We start from the raw sequence: 15,359 nt of genomic DNA on the forward strand, positions 1-15,359 counted from the left end.
GGTTGAAATTGCTCTTTGATCAACCCTGGTAAACATCAGCAGGCTGTCTTGGCAAGCGCTGAATGTTCTGGCCTTTTGTGCGCATGCGTGCGTTTTTATGTTCCTTTGTGTTTAAGTTGGGCCGAAAGTTGGAATGTGTCTCAATTTTTGTGTCAAGTCATGAAAAATTCACTTCAGCTATTGTGCATATTAAAATCATTTTCTGACATATTTATGGAAAAACCTTGTGAGCTTAGATGCTCTGTAGACAGTCCCCATGGCAGCTGTTGTCAGCTTGCATGGTCCCAGCTCTGTGGAGCTTATGAGCATTAAAACAAGATGTTTAAGTAATCATTGTGTTTGTTTCACACATAAAACAGAAGCTAGCAAGTAATCCTTGCTCACCATTGCTCACACTAATACCAACCATATCTTATGTTACACATATTGTTTCATTTTAGTTTAACATCTCTGCACTCCATTTTGCTTTGTATATATATAAAACATAACTCACAGAGCCCTTTTCACTGATGAGGCTAATACTCATGACATCATCCGCTTGGCTGGTGAACTGCCTGCATTGTTATTGGAGTTGAAATGATTCTGAAAACAGTTTTTACAATCAGCCCACAATCATCTAATTAATCAAAGTGCCAATAAATCATTCACAACTGAAAAATAACGATCAAGAAGTTAGAAATACACACACATACACACACACACACACAAAGAAAAGAAAAGAAAATTATTTTCTTATTTTTGGTAACTGAAAGTTAGACCAATTAAGCACCAGTGAGTAAATCACTTAGTTACCATGGGGACAGAAAACCCAATTCTGGGATTGGCGGGGTGATTGATTTTTTTTTTTTTTATTCATATAATACTCTAACTTTAATGTACCTAAAACATATTTATCTTTTCTGGGCGGCACCATGCTTTTGTGGTTAGCACTGTCGCTTCAAGATCTCAGTTCCAATTTCCCAGGTCGGAGCCTTTTTGTTCGCACGTCCTCTATGTGCTCGTGAGTCTTTTAGAAACTTTCGATGACGTGTCTATATCATACAGGATATCACATATACTACATACTACCTGCGATAGGCCAGGGTTCACCCTGCCCTCGCCCTGTGTGAGCTAGGACTGTCTTCACCCCGACACATAAGGAATGTAGATAGTGGATCAATGTTTATACTTTCTTCTCCAATATTTCATTTAATTGCTGGAACTTAATTATGAAAAAAATAGATGAAAATGATAAATATTGAGACAATAGCGAAGAGTAGAAAATGTGCTACATTAGTTGTTAGATGGGAAATACCGAACTTCTGCTGACTGTAATGAAGTGAAAAAGACTGAGTCTATTTTTATCCCTCCCCGAGGCCTGGGGCAGCTGTGTCAAAAGTCAACAACTATAGTGACTCCATGCTGCGCTGCTTCAGCTCCACACAAACACACTCTCTCCTCGACATTCAAACCTAGGTAGTCATTGGCACACTGAGATTTGAATTTTAGCTTTTGGAATAGATAAGATTAAAGACGTTTAGAAATGTGAATGGTGTGTGTTTTGAGGGTTTGAAGGGAGAACAACAACAACAAAAATAAACAAAACAACAAAAAAAAAAGCCCAAAGTAAATTCATCCTTTGCACCGTAACAACAAACAGAATGTCAATGCTTTTAACCTCGTAACCTGGGAAAACAAGCGAACATGCCTCACAGTATAACATCGACGATGAAATCAAATTTACCCCATGTTAGCCATGGCAATATTGCTCTGTATGAGCCAAGCCCATAACGTATTGATGTACAGCTTTGAAAATGACAAGCTGTACTCACTGTGATTTGTTACACTAATAAAAGTGAAGACACATTATTGTCCTTTCTTCTCAAATACTCATTCACACACATCCTCTCCTCTCTCCCTCTCTGTCGTACACTCTTTCTCTCTCTCTCTCACACACACACACACACACACACACACACACACACACACACACACACACACACACACACACCCTCATTCCTCTTCATGGCCCACTTGGCTTTGTAGTGGCAAAGAGCTTGAACAAATTGAGAAATGATTGGAATTGAAAGATGAGTAATGGTGATTCTAGCGCTGTCCCTTCTCAATATGGAGATGATGAGATTTGATTCTTTGAGGTCAGGTACATCATCCGAGCCGAGTGGCGGCTCTGTCTATGACTAAAAGAGGTAAGAGGGCATTCACTCACACATACGGGCTTTTGCCACAATTGGTCACAGCTGACATGAAATCAATGCTATATTTACCAGAGCCATTACCATACTATTACCACTATTCATTGCCACTTAAACAATTTTGGTTGAAAATCTGTATCTTAACCATATAAAGAAAACTGGGCTATATTAAAGGAGCTTCGTCTCCACCCCTATTCATGTTTGTGTGACTGAATCAAAAGTGAGGTCCTAAATGAGGTCAATGAAGCTACCCTATTCAATGCTTTCACTGCAGAAGGCAGGGAAAGAAGGGAATGGCATCTGGTCGTGAATTTAAATGCGCCAGAGCTGGCTATGGAGCAGGGAGGTTTGTTAATATGCATGGTTGAAACAAATTCAGTGATGATTACTGGTATTCTCTCTTTGATTAATTGATCCCGCAAAAGGAGCATGGAGAAAAACAAAGTGTTCAATCAGAGGAAAAATAAATAATACACTGGGACACCTTCCCACGCATGACTTCCTACCGATGATCTTTAAGTTATGTACTCTGCTGCTTTTAGAACTTTTTGATGAAAGCTTGGCAGCTTCGACTGTCTTAACATGTCATCCCCGAGGGCCAGAAGTAAGAGTGACTTGTGTCGGCACAAACTACGCGCAGTCAAATCACTATTGAGATGGATGTGTTTACGCCTACCCTGCCTTCATTAGAGCATGACAGTTCAGTGATGAAGAATCTCATGGGAAGCAAATCCCTATTTGGACACTGTTTCTTTCAACACCAAGGAAAACTTTGGCTCATCTTTTTTTTTTTTTTTTTGTCAGGACGAGCATATTTTATGCAAAGTTTCCTTTCATGGGAGCACCGGGTACGTGAGAGCAAGCTAAAATCTGTAACCTCTAACACTTTTCTCTGATTGAACCCATCAGTTTTGATCGCTCTGCCGCTGAGAGTAAAGGACCTGCCTGGTTTGTCTTTTCATTTTCTCCGATGCACGACTTGAGTTTTGAGAGCAGTAAACAGAGACATGACATTGCAATTTTAAATTGGAAAGAACACACTCTCTTTAGATTTTGAACCTGTTTAAAATGCATGTTGTCAATATGGCACTAAGAAACAATATCCCAGCCCTATACTGGGACTGTCACCATAGCAACAGAAAAAAAAGTGGCTTTCCAAACTGTGCGGTGACAACTGTTCAAACACAATGATATCGCCCAACAAATAAAAAAATATTATTTCAAAAAGCTTCAGCTAGAGAAAATATCATGCACCTTATTCCCACACTCGTGTTGTAATGGCCATGTTTTTTTTGTTTTTTTTTGGGAGGGGTGGGCATTACTCTTTTCTTTTATGGTAGATATGAACATGCTTGTAATAAAAATATGGCAATATAGCAATATGGTATCTTGTTAATGTGCCTTGACAAAGAAAGCAGTGTGGGAGGGTTGTATGTCAATGAATCCTGAGAGTATTTCATGCAGGTCTGTTTTTTGTCCATGTGCAGTGTCTGCATAGAGGGTAATTAGCAGGCCTGAGACCTGCACAGGAGGACTGCGTGCGAATAAAATACTTTCCCCGAGAAGGTGTTCTAATAAGAGAAGTGGGGATAGCGTGACACACACTCTTCTCTTGAGACAAGCAGCACCTCTCCCAGGCAACAATCTCACCTGTAGCATCAAGCCAGCCTGTATGATATTCACTTAATTAAGCACATGATTGTGCATAATCAGAGCGCCAACAGTAAGGCGATCTGCAAAAACACATAAAGGATGACATTTTTCTCTCTCCAAAGTGGAGATACTCAGACAGTGGGCTTAGTAGTCTCTCTTCTTGGGTCATTTTACATGATTAATAGGGGAGAGAGCTGGAGTTGAAGCTGCAATTAAAGGTGTCTACCATCAGAAGAAGATGCCCCTTTCTGGTAGTCAGCTAAAGGAGGACCGAGGGGAGCAATGCTGTGCTTGAGAAGTCATTATTTCTCTACCACCCTGTCTCAGCTCCACGGAATACATTAACTTCACAGTGTCGCTGTGTCTAAGCCAGAGTGCCTTTTTTTTTAAGGGGATGCATGCAATTAGAAGAATGGAAAGCGTAAAGTGCTTAGAATAGTCTATAACACAGAGATTGAGTGGAAGCACAAAACAAGCTCAGCTGGCCCCTGGGGGCCTTGCCTTAGACTGAGGAGAGGCTCTGGTAGTTACTGTCACTGCTCCTCATTGACAGCACGAAAGGAAGAAAACAACTGCGAAGCTTCCGATTGAGAATAAATGGCTTCCTAAAAATGTACAGATGGATTTCCAATAACAGACAGCCGCCACTGTTTGTGCAGGAAAATAAATAATACTTTGTTTGTGGGGAATAAAATACCTTAACGGCATCAAAGGAGAGTCTACCTCTTGTATTCTACACGGTCAACACATGGAAAAAGTAATAGCATGTTTTACAGTGACGCTGCTGCACACTAACAACCTCTTCTGTATGTATTACCCTGCTGCACAGACAAACCAAGGATCATTACATCCATAATTCCCTGTTTTACATAATTTCATTGTGAACGTTTCCTTGGACTTGACTTTCAGCCGCTATGCAATTAATTATATATAGCAACATACTTTGCCAGGTCACACTATCATGTACAGACAAGTTTTTTTCTCCTAGTGGGATACTTGTTCAAGTAACCTCATGAATATGGCTCATCTTAGGAAAGGTGAAAGCAAATCATAATTGGAGAAATAGCAGAAACATTACTACGGTGCTGGTCCTGCTTCCATGTGCAGTGCAGTAATGAGCCTGAGGAAAGTGATCGTCTTACATTTGAGGGTTCGCTGACTTCACAGTCATTGTCTTTATCTGCGATAGAAAGGAGAGGCGGGGGGAAGGATCACAATTCCTTTGAGGTGCATTTAAATCATAGTCTCTGCATATTACTCAGAAAATTCCCTCTCGAGAGTGTGAGCTGAGATGGCGTCCTTCAAGCCCCGCTGGGTTTCTTGTCATCGTGAAATGGGAGCAGGAGATTAGGGGGGTAAGGGATGTTGAGGATGAAGAAGGAGGGGGGTAAATACTGAAATCTGGTCTAATCCCATCTCATACAGTTGAAGATACACTCCTTCTAGGACATTCGTGCTCAGAGCTGAGGTAAATAAGAGGAATGAGAAATATAATTGAGAAACAGCCATTTAATAAATTATTTGCATCTCTGAATATTCAATAATGAAAATCAACAGTCTGTCACACTCATTTAATACATTTATTCTGGGAAATAAGACCAATTGACCATTATGGGTGAATATAACTAGGTCAAAACAAAATGTTAGAGCGTATTAGGGCACATAATGACTATAAAAGGATATTACTCCATGTGATGGTATGCTCCACTAAGGGTGCAGTTCAACCAAATAAGGTATTTGCAGGTAACCGACTGAGTGCTGCTATTCTTGCATAAAAAACGCATCAAAGCAGCAATTTTGCACAGCTCATTGTGTTTAATGGAGTGGCGTAAAACACATCTTTTCCAGTGTAATTAATGACGAGAGAAGAAAGAAACGTGAAACACATATCTAGAGGGATTGTATCGCAAGTATTCCAATTTCAGAATGCATTGTGATTTAATTTTCTGCTATTTTTCCATTTGGCTACAACACACTGCTTTGAGAATATCCCTCATGACAATTGAAAGTTACAATCAGTCACACTAAATTGAAAGTCTTCTGAAACATTCTAATTAGTTTGTATTTATATGAATTGCGCGAGAGAATATTTTCATTTGGTGCTTCCTTTGTGAGTTTTTCCAATCTCTTAATGCACAGTAACCTCAATTTTGGTATTGTACTTCCATTTGGTTATTTACAGCCCTGTTGCTCATCTTCAGGTTGATAAGTCTCTCCCCTGTCTCTTTAAAACTCCCCTTTTCTCGCGTGTCTCTCGTTTTCTAATGAAATGCAACATTTCACAAAGCCTCCAGATTAATGTGTGGAAATAAACAAATAAGAGAAAGCATTCAGAGCAAACGCTGATGTGAGAGGAGAGGGGATTCTCACAGTCCACTGCCTTTGCTGTAAGAACATGCCTTATCAACAGTTTCTCACCGTAAAATGTCAACGGAAAGCTGCACATTTCATCAACAGGGTTATGTATGTGTCTGCTGTAGGATGTATGATCTCTTAACCTTGTTATTCCATGCGAGGCTCTCCACTCTCACCTCACCTGTCTGTACAACTCCGGGCTTTCACCTCTAACATTCACCTCGAGTACAACTTAAAGCTTGGCATGCAGCTTCAGGCTGTCTTCCTACGAGATGTTTCCATTAAGATTGTACCTGTGAATTTTTTCCTCCCTTTGTGTATTGGCCCCAGTCAAAGGAAGAGGAAAGCTGTAATGTGTGGGTCACATCCTTTAAGTGCAGTATCTAAAAGTGCTGCATGTTGCAGGTGCACAGCGTAGAAAACGCACCTTAAAAAGATTTCAAGGACTCACATATCAACTTTTTTTACATTTCAATTCATTGGAAAAGGTGGCAAACTGTTAAGAAATAAGTTACCACGTCTGCATAGGGTACGACTAGGTGTAAATGAATTCGGCACTGCATTGCAATGAGCTAGCTGGCAAAAGCCCTGCTCTGTCATTTCACTTTGGAAAAAAAAGGAACCACGTCTAAGCAAATTATTGGAGAGAGCATGTTTCATCACACATGAAAACAGTGTATAAAGGAAATCTAGGCTGTTTCATCCTTGCTCAGGTGTTTCGGGCAGGTGGAAAGGAGCCCAGAAAGCACCAGAACACACAATGATCGCAGGAAATTTACACATCTGAGTAAACACATCTGTCCTTCTACACCCTTGTTCCAATTTATGCTCTTTTGAAAATCTTGCTTGTGCGCCTTTGTGTCATTTACTGACAACCTCGGCAAAGGAAAGGTATTATCATTCAAAAATGGACATTTACTCTTAAAACTAAAGGGTGAAAATAATTTAAATTGGCCTCGAGGCCTGGCGACGGGGAAACAAAAAGTGGCAAATAACAAACAAAAAAAATCAGCTCCACGCAGAGTGAGTATGGAGTTGTCTCATAGGAACAAATCACGAGGGCTATGTGTCCTCAGGACAGGCCTGCTTATGTCACTGTGTGCTTACTGTATGTATGAATCTCAGTGTGTAGGCAGCTGGGGTTCAGGCAAGCTTCAAGACCAATTTCATGTTCCCATGTGTGTCTTTGCCATTCCGTAGCTTTCACATATGTGTGTGCGATGTTCCTGTATGCTCCTGGCTAGCATCAGTGTTGATGTCAGTAAATGGATGCTAGGGAGAGGAAGGTCATGTGGTAGCCAGCAGAAATTATGTCCAGGTCAGAGATGCACTGTATGGAACCAAGCCTTATTACCACACCATTTCCCTCAGTTCCCTCTACGCACACACACACACAGCAACTTTAACACAACAAGAGCAGGTTGGGGTCTTTTTCTAACCACACACAAGGGTAACATTGTTGTCATTTAACTTCTTCCCCCTTCTTACATGGTTATCAGATTGTACACAGAAACCAGCCCCTGAAAATTGGGCTTCAAATCTAATCCTCTAGTTTACTGTGATACAAATGTGCAACAGAATGTAAGAAGGGGGGGGGGTCATCTTTAGCCATCAATAATAAAGACTTTAACCAACACCGGCCCGCCCACAGTTATATCATCATTCAATGCCACAAAGAAAAAAAAAAGACATAATCTTTTTCTAGGTGAGCCCCACCCAGACAAGACAGAAAAGGAATAGAGAAATCTCAAATAGTAAAAACTGTTCTAGCTGAGCAGGAAATGTGTCATTTATTCCATCACTCATATTAAGAAGCTTGGGAAATGTGTTTCGGGGGCTTAACCTACTGTACTGCTTCTACAGCGCATTATACAGTGTATCTAAAAAAAAAAAGAAAAAAAGATGTGCATGACTTACAATGTGGAGGTTCAAGAAGTCTCCGAGACCAAGGGAGCTGTCCACCCTCACCAGGACAGCATCCTTCAGGTGCGTGCTGAAACCAACAGCTAGCCTGTCTGCCCTCGTGCTGGGACGGTCGTTCGGCGGCCAGGTGTATGTGATCAGTCCACCATCTCGCCCAAATATGTATGTTGTCCCCGCTAGAGAGGGAAAAAGGAAAGGAAGAAGAACAAATAGAAGACAACAGTTAACAGTGTATCTGTATGTGAGACCAGATGTGAAACCACTGACTGCCAACACAAACATGTGTACAGAGCACCGTCAGTCTGGGGTGTTATATTGTGCTGAGTAATGACTCTGCAAAGCTCTAAGCAACACATCACTCTTGAACAGTTCTGAGCCCCATCTGAGGGTTTAAGTACACTCATGTCAATTCATGAGTCAGTGAAAACTCAACAGAAATTAGGGAGGCAGGTACCGCTTTCATCATTATGCTGCACTATCACTCAATTTTACTGCCTCTGCCTGCTTCACCTCTGAAGGGAAGCGATACAAGAGAGCTCACAGTCGTCTCCCCAGTGCCCAGGTAACCAGCGTGGCAAAGGGGCACCTCCCCAACTCTCTCGCTTCATGAGCAGCCTGAAAGGCAGACGAAGCAAGCGACATTATCGACTGACTAGCCCAATTACGTCCTCCTTGTGACCTCTAAACCGGTTATTTCCTGTCTCGCCGCATTACCATGTTGTCTCCAGGAGCTCTGTGAAAGGTTTGAACATGACCTGGCAGATGGAAGAGTGATTCTTATTATCCGGCAATTCAGTGAAAAGAAGTCTTGCAGCGGTTTTTTGCAAGTGACCTCGTCAAAGTGATGGTTGGAAATAAGTGGGCCGATGTTCACGTGTGAAGCTGCTTTCTCAGGTGCTGCCAACCATCGCGAACGTCGCCGTGTCGGAGGCGTCAGAGTTGTCTCAATCATATAAAAGCCTTGTTTTTTTCCATTTAGAAAACCTTCATTAGTGTAGCTTTTTTTTTTTTTTTTTTTTCCCCCCAAGACACAGAGAAGTATGGCCATGGAAGATGAAGTGTGTGTATGTGTGCACGAGCAGGAACGAATGAGTATGTGATTGGGAAATAAATGTCTGTGAGAGAGCCTGAAAATGAATGCAACTGTCAGATTAGCATAAAAACAGCTATCTTCATGAAAAATTAGACAAGGAGCTCTGCTAGCGTGTTACGCATTTCCATGTGTGTGCGCGTGTGTGCCTCTGTGTGTGTGAGAGAGAGGAGAAACAGAGAGCTCACAAGAGACGGAGTGTGTTAATATTCATAGGGGCAGTGAGTTAAACAGCCTTAGCCTGAACAATAGATTATAAATCATTCTGACTGTAATTCCAATATTTTCTTGTAAACCAGTTCACAAGGATATAAAACTATCGATAAATTTAGCTTTTATTTATATATTTCAGTTGTTTTCCTCCCTCTGGCTTTTCCTCATAGCGTAGTGATTAAAGTGCATTGCTCCGCTCTCGACACCCTTTTCCAATTTCATTCCGTTATTCGAGCCAATACGTACTGTCAACCATTAGCTAAAAAGAATTGCATCATTAATTAACAATAATGTGATTAACAGATGATGCTGGGACACACAAATCCATGGCGGGATTTATTGTTTTCATAAAGCATAACTTGCATTTGTAAAACATAATGAAATAACATTGTAAGCATTGTGGTTCTTCTAATGGATAACGCGTTATGAAGCTTGATGACTTCTACACAGCAAAAGGCATTACGTGTAATATATTCGTAAAGTGGGCGCCGTTTCTTTTTCATGAGGTCTGGTGGCTCCCGCTGGAAACCGCATATCTGATGTTGGCCCTTTTTACACAGCGATCTCCAATTTACGTAGCTCACGCTGGACTGTTGTCACTGTCTCCGAGTCCCCCCCCCCAAGCCACCAAACACTTGCTCCATGCTCCAGCTTATTATAATTAAGCTCTTTTAAACCATGTCAGCGTCGGAACTCACTGGGCCCTTAAGCGTCCATTTCCCGCTCAGTTCATTCATACAATTTGACACACACTTTCTTCCACTGACAACCTATTTACTGTTGGTGACCTTCAAAAAAAAAAAAAAAAAATCATAGAAAGATTGCTCATTTCAGCGGACTGGTGATCTGGCTAGTGTCACCCTTAAGCTAAATGGATGAGAAACGAGACCCTCATGTCAAGGCACCAATGGTCAACAGTGTCTCTGTGACACATGCAGCTTATATAAATGCCTCCAAAACAGATTCATATAATAAGGGTGTGTGTGTGTGTGTGTGTGTGGAAGCAGTCTAAATTCCATCCAAGATTGTAAGAGTGTTGGAAAAAAAAAAACCTCCTTTAGGGACTGCTGAGGATTAAGATACATGGAGAAACATAGCTAATGCGCACCTACACAGTTGCGCAGTGGCATGAAATCAGCAGACACGTGCCAGTGTAACTCCAGTAGTGGGAGTAATTATGCACTGGCTCCATATTTGTTATTTCTGGTCTCTTCTGGGACGATGAGTCTGATATGGATCTGTTGTAGTCATTAGATACAGTAGTGTCCTGGAAATACTTGCCTGTTTGTTGTCTCTTTAATTTGACAAGAGTTTCAATTTATTCCCTATCCGCCCAGCGTCTATTAAAAAAAAAATATAAAGGAAAGGACCGTATCTTGCAGTGAGGAGCCACTGGGGATGCACGGTGTTTAGAGGTGAAGCGCAACACAAGACCACCCCACGAAAAAAAAAATGAAAGCGAAAGTGATTAAGATTTGCTTCCCTCACATATCTCCTCCATCCGTGTGCCTTTCCCCAGAGTGCAGAAGGAGAGAGGCAGCACACTTTAAGGAGGTACTGCAAGGTCTTACTCAAAGCTATTACAGCTGATCAGACCTGCAGGATGAACTCCTAAACCACAAACCTTCCCCTGTAAAAGGATAATGAATTAATCTGCCCTCGTGCTGGACTACGTTCAGAGCCGGCCGATCGCTGCTGTGTCAGTTAGCATCAAAGAAGATAAATATTGGCAGATCAAACACTCTGCTTTCATTAAATATGTCGCACCTTCCCAGGAGTTTCTGTGCATTTGGCCAAATAGGTGTGTGGGATAGTAGACCATGAGATAGCAAACATGGCCTGTTTGTGATGGAGCCCTCCTGGCACTGGCTTCTCGATGTCTCAATCCATTTCTACCGCAATGAAGCAAATTGGCATTTATGGACTGTATGTTAAATAGAACCTGCAGTGTAACATGAAGAGGCGTATAGGTGTGAGCGAACCAAAGTGCTCTGGCTCAGTGCCTCGGTGTAGTAGCTGTGAGGTGCTTAGGATGCACAGACAAGGCAGTTATGTTTGACTACACAGCTCTCAGCCAAGGTCAGGTCCGCACCGCAGACCGTCTTTCCTCTGACCTCCAACACGGCCACCATAATGAGCCTCATATTACCACCTCTGCCGAGAAACTGGGGAGAAATCCAATCATAATTACATAGTTGTGATGGAAATATGAAAAGGAGAGATGACATTATGGATCGGCTTTCTGTCAGCACCTTGCAATTGCGCTGCACTCTATTTGCTGCCAAGGGTTCCCGTAATGACTGGTGTGCAAAAATAGATTACCAAAGATGTCACATATAGCATCGCTTTTTGAAATTAATTTTTGATCATTTCCGTGAAACCCGTGAATGGAATTTCAAAGTAAAGTAAGTGCTTGTGCCCCACTCCTGTCTTGTCCATATCCATGTATCTTTTAAATAGAAAAGTACCATTACTCCAGGCTTAAATTTAATTTATACTGTAAATCTTTACAATGGAAATGTGTAGCACCTGTGAAACACTTTTACAGTGACAGAAATAAGTAGATGAATATTAACAGAATCTGCAGCCACGTGATAAATCCTTAACCTATTAAAAAGGACAAAACTATATTAAGGATAACATCATTTGGTTTTATCTTCGGTCTGTTGCACGCCCCCCGGGATGTGTACAATTAAAAGAAGCTTAATGATATCTATTGGATTACCATTTCAGCGTCAGCAGAAATCATTACCACGATTTATAAGGACACTATTATCCAATCAAACACTATTGGTATCTGGTAAAGGGGAGTTATCTCCAATCAATGGCACGGAAGATTCATTGCCATGAGGGAAAATTGTGAGTCAACATGATCAATTTTTCCTTCCTCCCTTCTGATCTACCTTTCCTCTCACCACATTTTACCTTTTTGGACGATTTAATGGTCTGGTAGCCAAGCAAATGAGGTGGTAAACAGAATATTCGGTTATGGGTGAAAAGAATTCAAACTCATAGCTAATTAAAGGTCTTTTTAGCTTCATGTTCTAACTTGGCAGCAATTGCAAAGCTGTGGAGTGCAGAGACAGGTGAAGAGGGGTACTGTACATATACCCCCAGTGTGTGATTAAATGCTACATCACATCACATTATCCAATACAATCACACCAATGCAGTGACAACCATCTATCAACGGCATACAATCTTAGTTTTTTCATTCTTTCTCCTCCAGGTATCGTAATTACTAGAGCTTCTTGTGACATTCACCAGCAACAGCAGAGGATGGATTTGATCATTTAAAATTTAAGTGGATTATGTGTCTCAACAACAATTTCCCCGTTAACTAGGAGTGTTTTCAACGGGCGAAAGAGAGCAAGACACCTGCATTTATTTTTTCCAGTTTCAAACTGAAGTACATTTTTTACAAAAATATTTTACCCAGTGGTGAATGTTTGATAGCGACTGATCTTGAAGGTTATATAAAAATAACTTATAGCTTTGATTTACAGTCACTTCAAGTTATTCTTACAGAACCATGAATCATGCAATTTGAGTGGCCATGCAGGTTGCAACCGAGGACAACAAGGTGTGTTGTATTGGAACATTTAAGTCTCCCCCCCCAAAAAAAAAAAAGGATGTCAGGTGATTTCATTCATTTTTCATTCACCTTCATTGCTGCCTGTGTAAGTATTGATTGTTGCGTATATACAAAATAATTTTGTCCTTATTCTGCAATGAAAGATGTTTAATATGAAACAAAACATCAGTCATCATCATTATGACATGAATATAGTCTAAATTAAATTTTCTATGCATTTTCATCAAGCAAACATGTCAATTACATTGCATTAGCTATATGAGTGTAAAGGCAATTTTCTGTAGCTTTCAGTTGATTGAGTTTACATTTCCATCTGGATTTGTTCTGCCTCTGTCTACAGAAGTGGCTCTTTTCTTTATCCAGTACTGTGACCACTTCTTTCTTGCAATTTATGCCTGATTTGTTTGCCATTTGTGCTGCCATATATGTAAAAGCATCTTGCTCTGTACACCAAAAGATGTTTTCCCGGGAGGCCAACACTTCCCCTGCCGGTGTACGTTGTGTTCGTTGGTGGGGGGGGGGGGGGGGGGGGGGGGGGCATTACTGTCAGGGTTTGTCTTGTCTCTGCCTGGATGGCATTCTGGCAACACACAGTGAACTTTGCAGCTCCAGAATACAAGGACAGGAGACATGGAACAAAGCATCACCTTGGATTTCTACTCATCCTTTTCAGCCTCGGAGTTCACGTCAAAGGTGGCGCGCAGTGCGCTGCAGTCATGTCCTGTGCTACTTAATCAAGTCATGTGTGCATGTACCGCTCCTACTCATAGGCTTACCTAGTCCTTTTGTGGCTATGTAGGCCAATTTCACTTTGATGTAATTCCCTGAAGCACGAGGAAATAGCTTCATTTTTTTTTTTTTTCCTTTTCACTCCAAGTATATGCACATGTTGCTCGCACACTCCGAGTGACGGACAGCTTTTCCATCGCCAGGCAGTGCCTGCCTAATGTCACTGAACTATTTCTTTCATGAAGTAAGGAGGGTCTAAGCAGCAGAGTAGCACAGTAGCCCTGTATCTTATCTCCTTCCAAGCTGATTAGATTTAAAGTGCCATATATTCACTGGTGGCAATTTTGCACCTTCTCCACAAGGACACAGGTTCCCTAGATGGCTTTTGCAGTCCTCACTGCTGTACATCAGAGTTGTCAGTGTGCACTGCTTTGACTGGTGATGAAAACCACATCTACTCTGAAAGGATTTTTCCCTGTTGCCGACATTGTCACTCTAGCACTGTGAACTTATGGTCAGGGCAAAACCTGCACTTTGTGTCTTTTTATTTGCCCGAGTTATTTAGAATAACAAATGTATGAATGAGAGTTTAAAAAGATGGCAATTAAATTATTAAAATGGAAAAAAATCACTGAATATTATTCCCTAGTGAAGTTAACACAATGTTTGTGCGCATAATTTCAATTGTACTTGAGTCTCAATTTCGTGACTTATGTTCATGAACCACACCATTTACGGTACAGTGAAATTAACTTGTGCAAACTAATTGCTGTATTTTGAGTGGATTGTTTTTGTCTAAGCTAAGTCATTAAAAATGAGTCACGACAGTTTTAAAAAGAAATGAAGCAATTATGTTGCTTCACGACAATTTCAAGGCAAGACAATGCAGGTAGTTTTTGAAGGCCCAAGTTCATTTACTGTTTCTATTTTACTTTGGTAACACAAATATGGACAGAAAACAACTAAACCACAAATTTAGGTCTTTTATATTTCCTTCCATTAGCCAAAATTAAGTCAGAATGGTAAATCTGATTGGAAGAATGATAAAAAAAAAAAAATATATATATATATATATATATATATATATATATATATATATTTATACCTTGAACAATAATATGTCAAGAGTTTAAAAAACAGGAACTTTGATTCTGGCTTCATCAAGTTCATATCAGCTGGAAATTTATGCTAATTTGTGGATTTGAATAGATAATGAACCATTTACATATTTATAAGCATAATATTTCCTAAGTCATTTTGTGAAAAAACTAACCCGGAGAGTCTTGTCTTAAAATAGATGCCTGTGGGGGAAAAAAAAAAAGATCCTCAACTGACAAGTGTCGCTTTTGGAGCTGACGTGACCAAATGCTTTGACATGGGAGGTGATTAATTGCCTGTCACCTTTGACTGGCATCCTTTTTGTGTTAGGATAATTAAGTGCAGTGAACAACAGCCGCTGTGAAAATATGAATTCGGACCAATTGTGCCTCCGGTTGTTTGGAGTGGACAGTTAGAGCACAGCCTCTGGTTGTCAGTCCTGTGGGTACATATGAAGAAAATTCAGCAGGACGATAAAAAAATAGAAACTGTGTTATAGTGGATATATCTA

The 15,359-nt window shown here is 40.7% G+C and overlaps 1 protein-coding gene across 8 annotated transcripts in view; it reads right to left on the reverse strand.

Moving 5' to 3' along the window:
- The window catches only part of LOC115055880 (neurexin-1a), a 230,503-nt gene that overhangs the window by 71,966 nt on the left and 143,178 nt on the right, over positions 1-15,359 (reverse strand). For all 8 annotated transcript variants that reach the window (XM_029521935.1, XM_029521936.1, XM_029521932.1 and 5 more), the window contains one exon: positions 8,118-8,299. In XM_029521935.1, the coding sequence (XP_029377795.1) occupies positions 8,118-8,299 (182 nt within the window). The remainder of the gene's footprint in view (positions 1-8,117; positions 8,300-15,359) is intronic.

This window comes from Echeneis naucrates, chromosome 15, assembly GCF_900963305.1.
Source record: "Echeneis naucrates chromosome 15, fEcheNa1.1, whole genome shotgun sequence".
Classification (NCBI taxonomy): Eukaryota; Metazoa; Chordata; class Actinopteri; order Carangiformes; family Echeneidae; genus Echeneis; species Echeneis naucrates.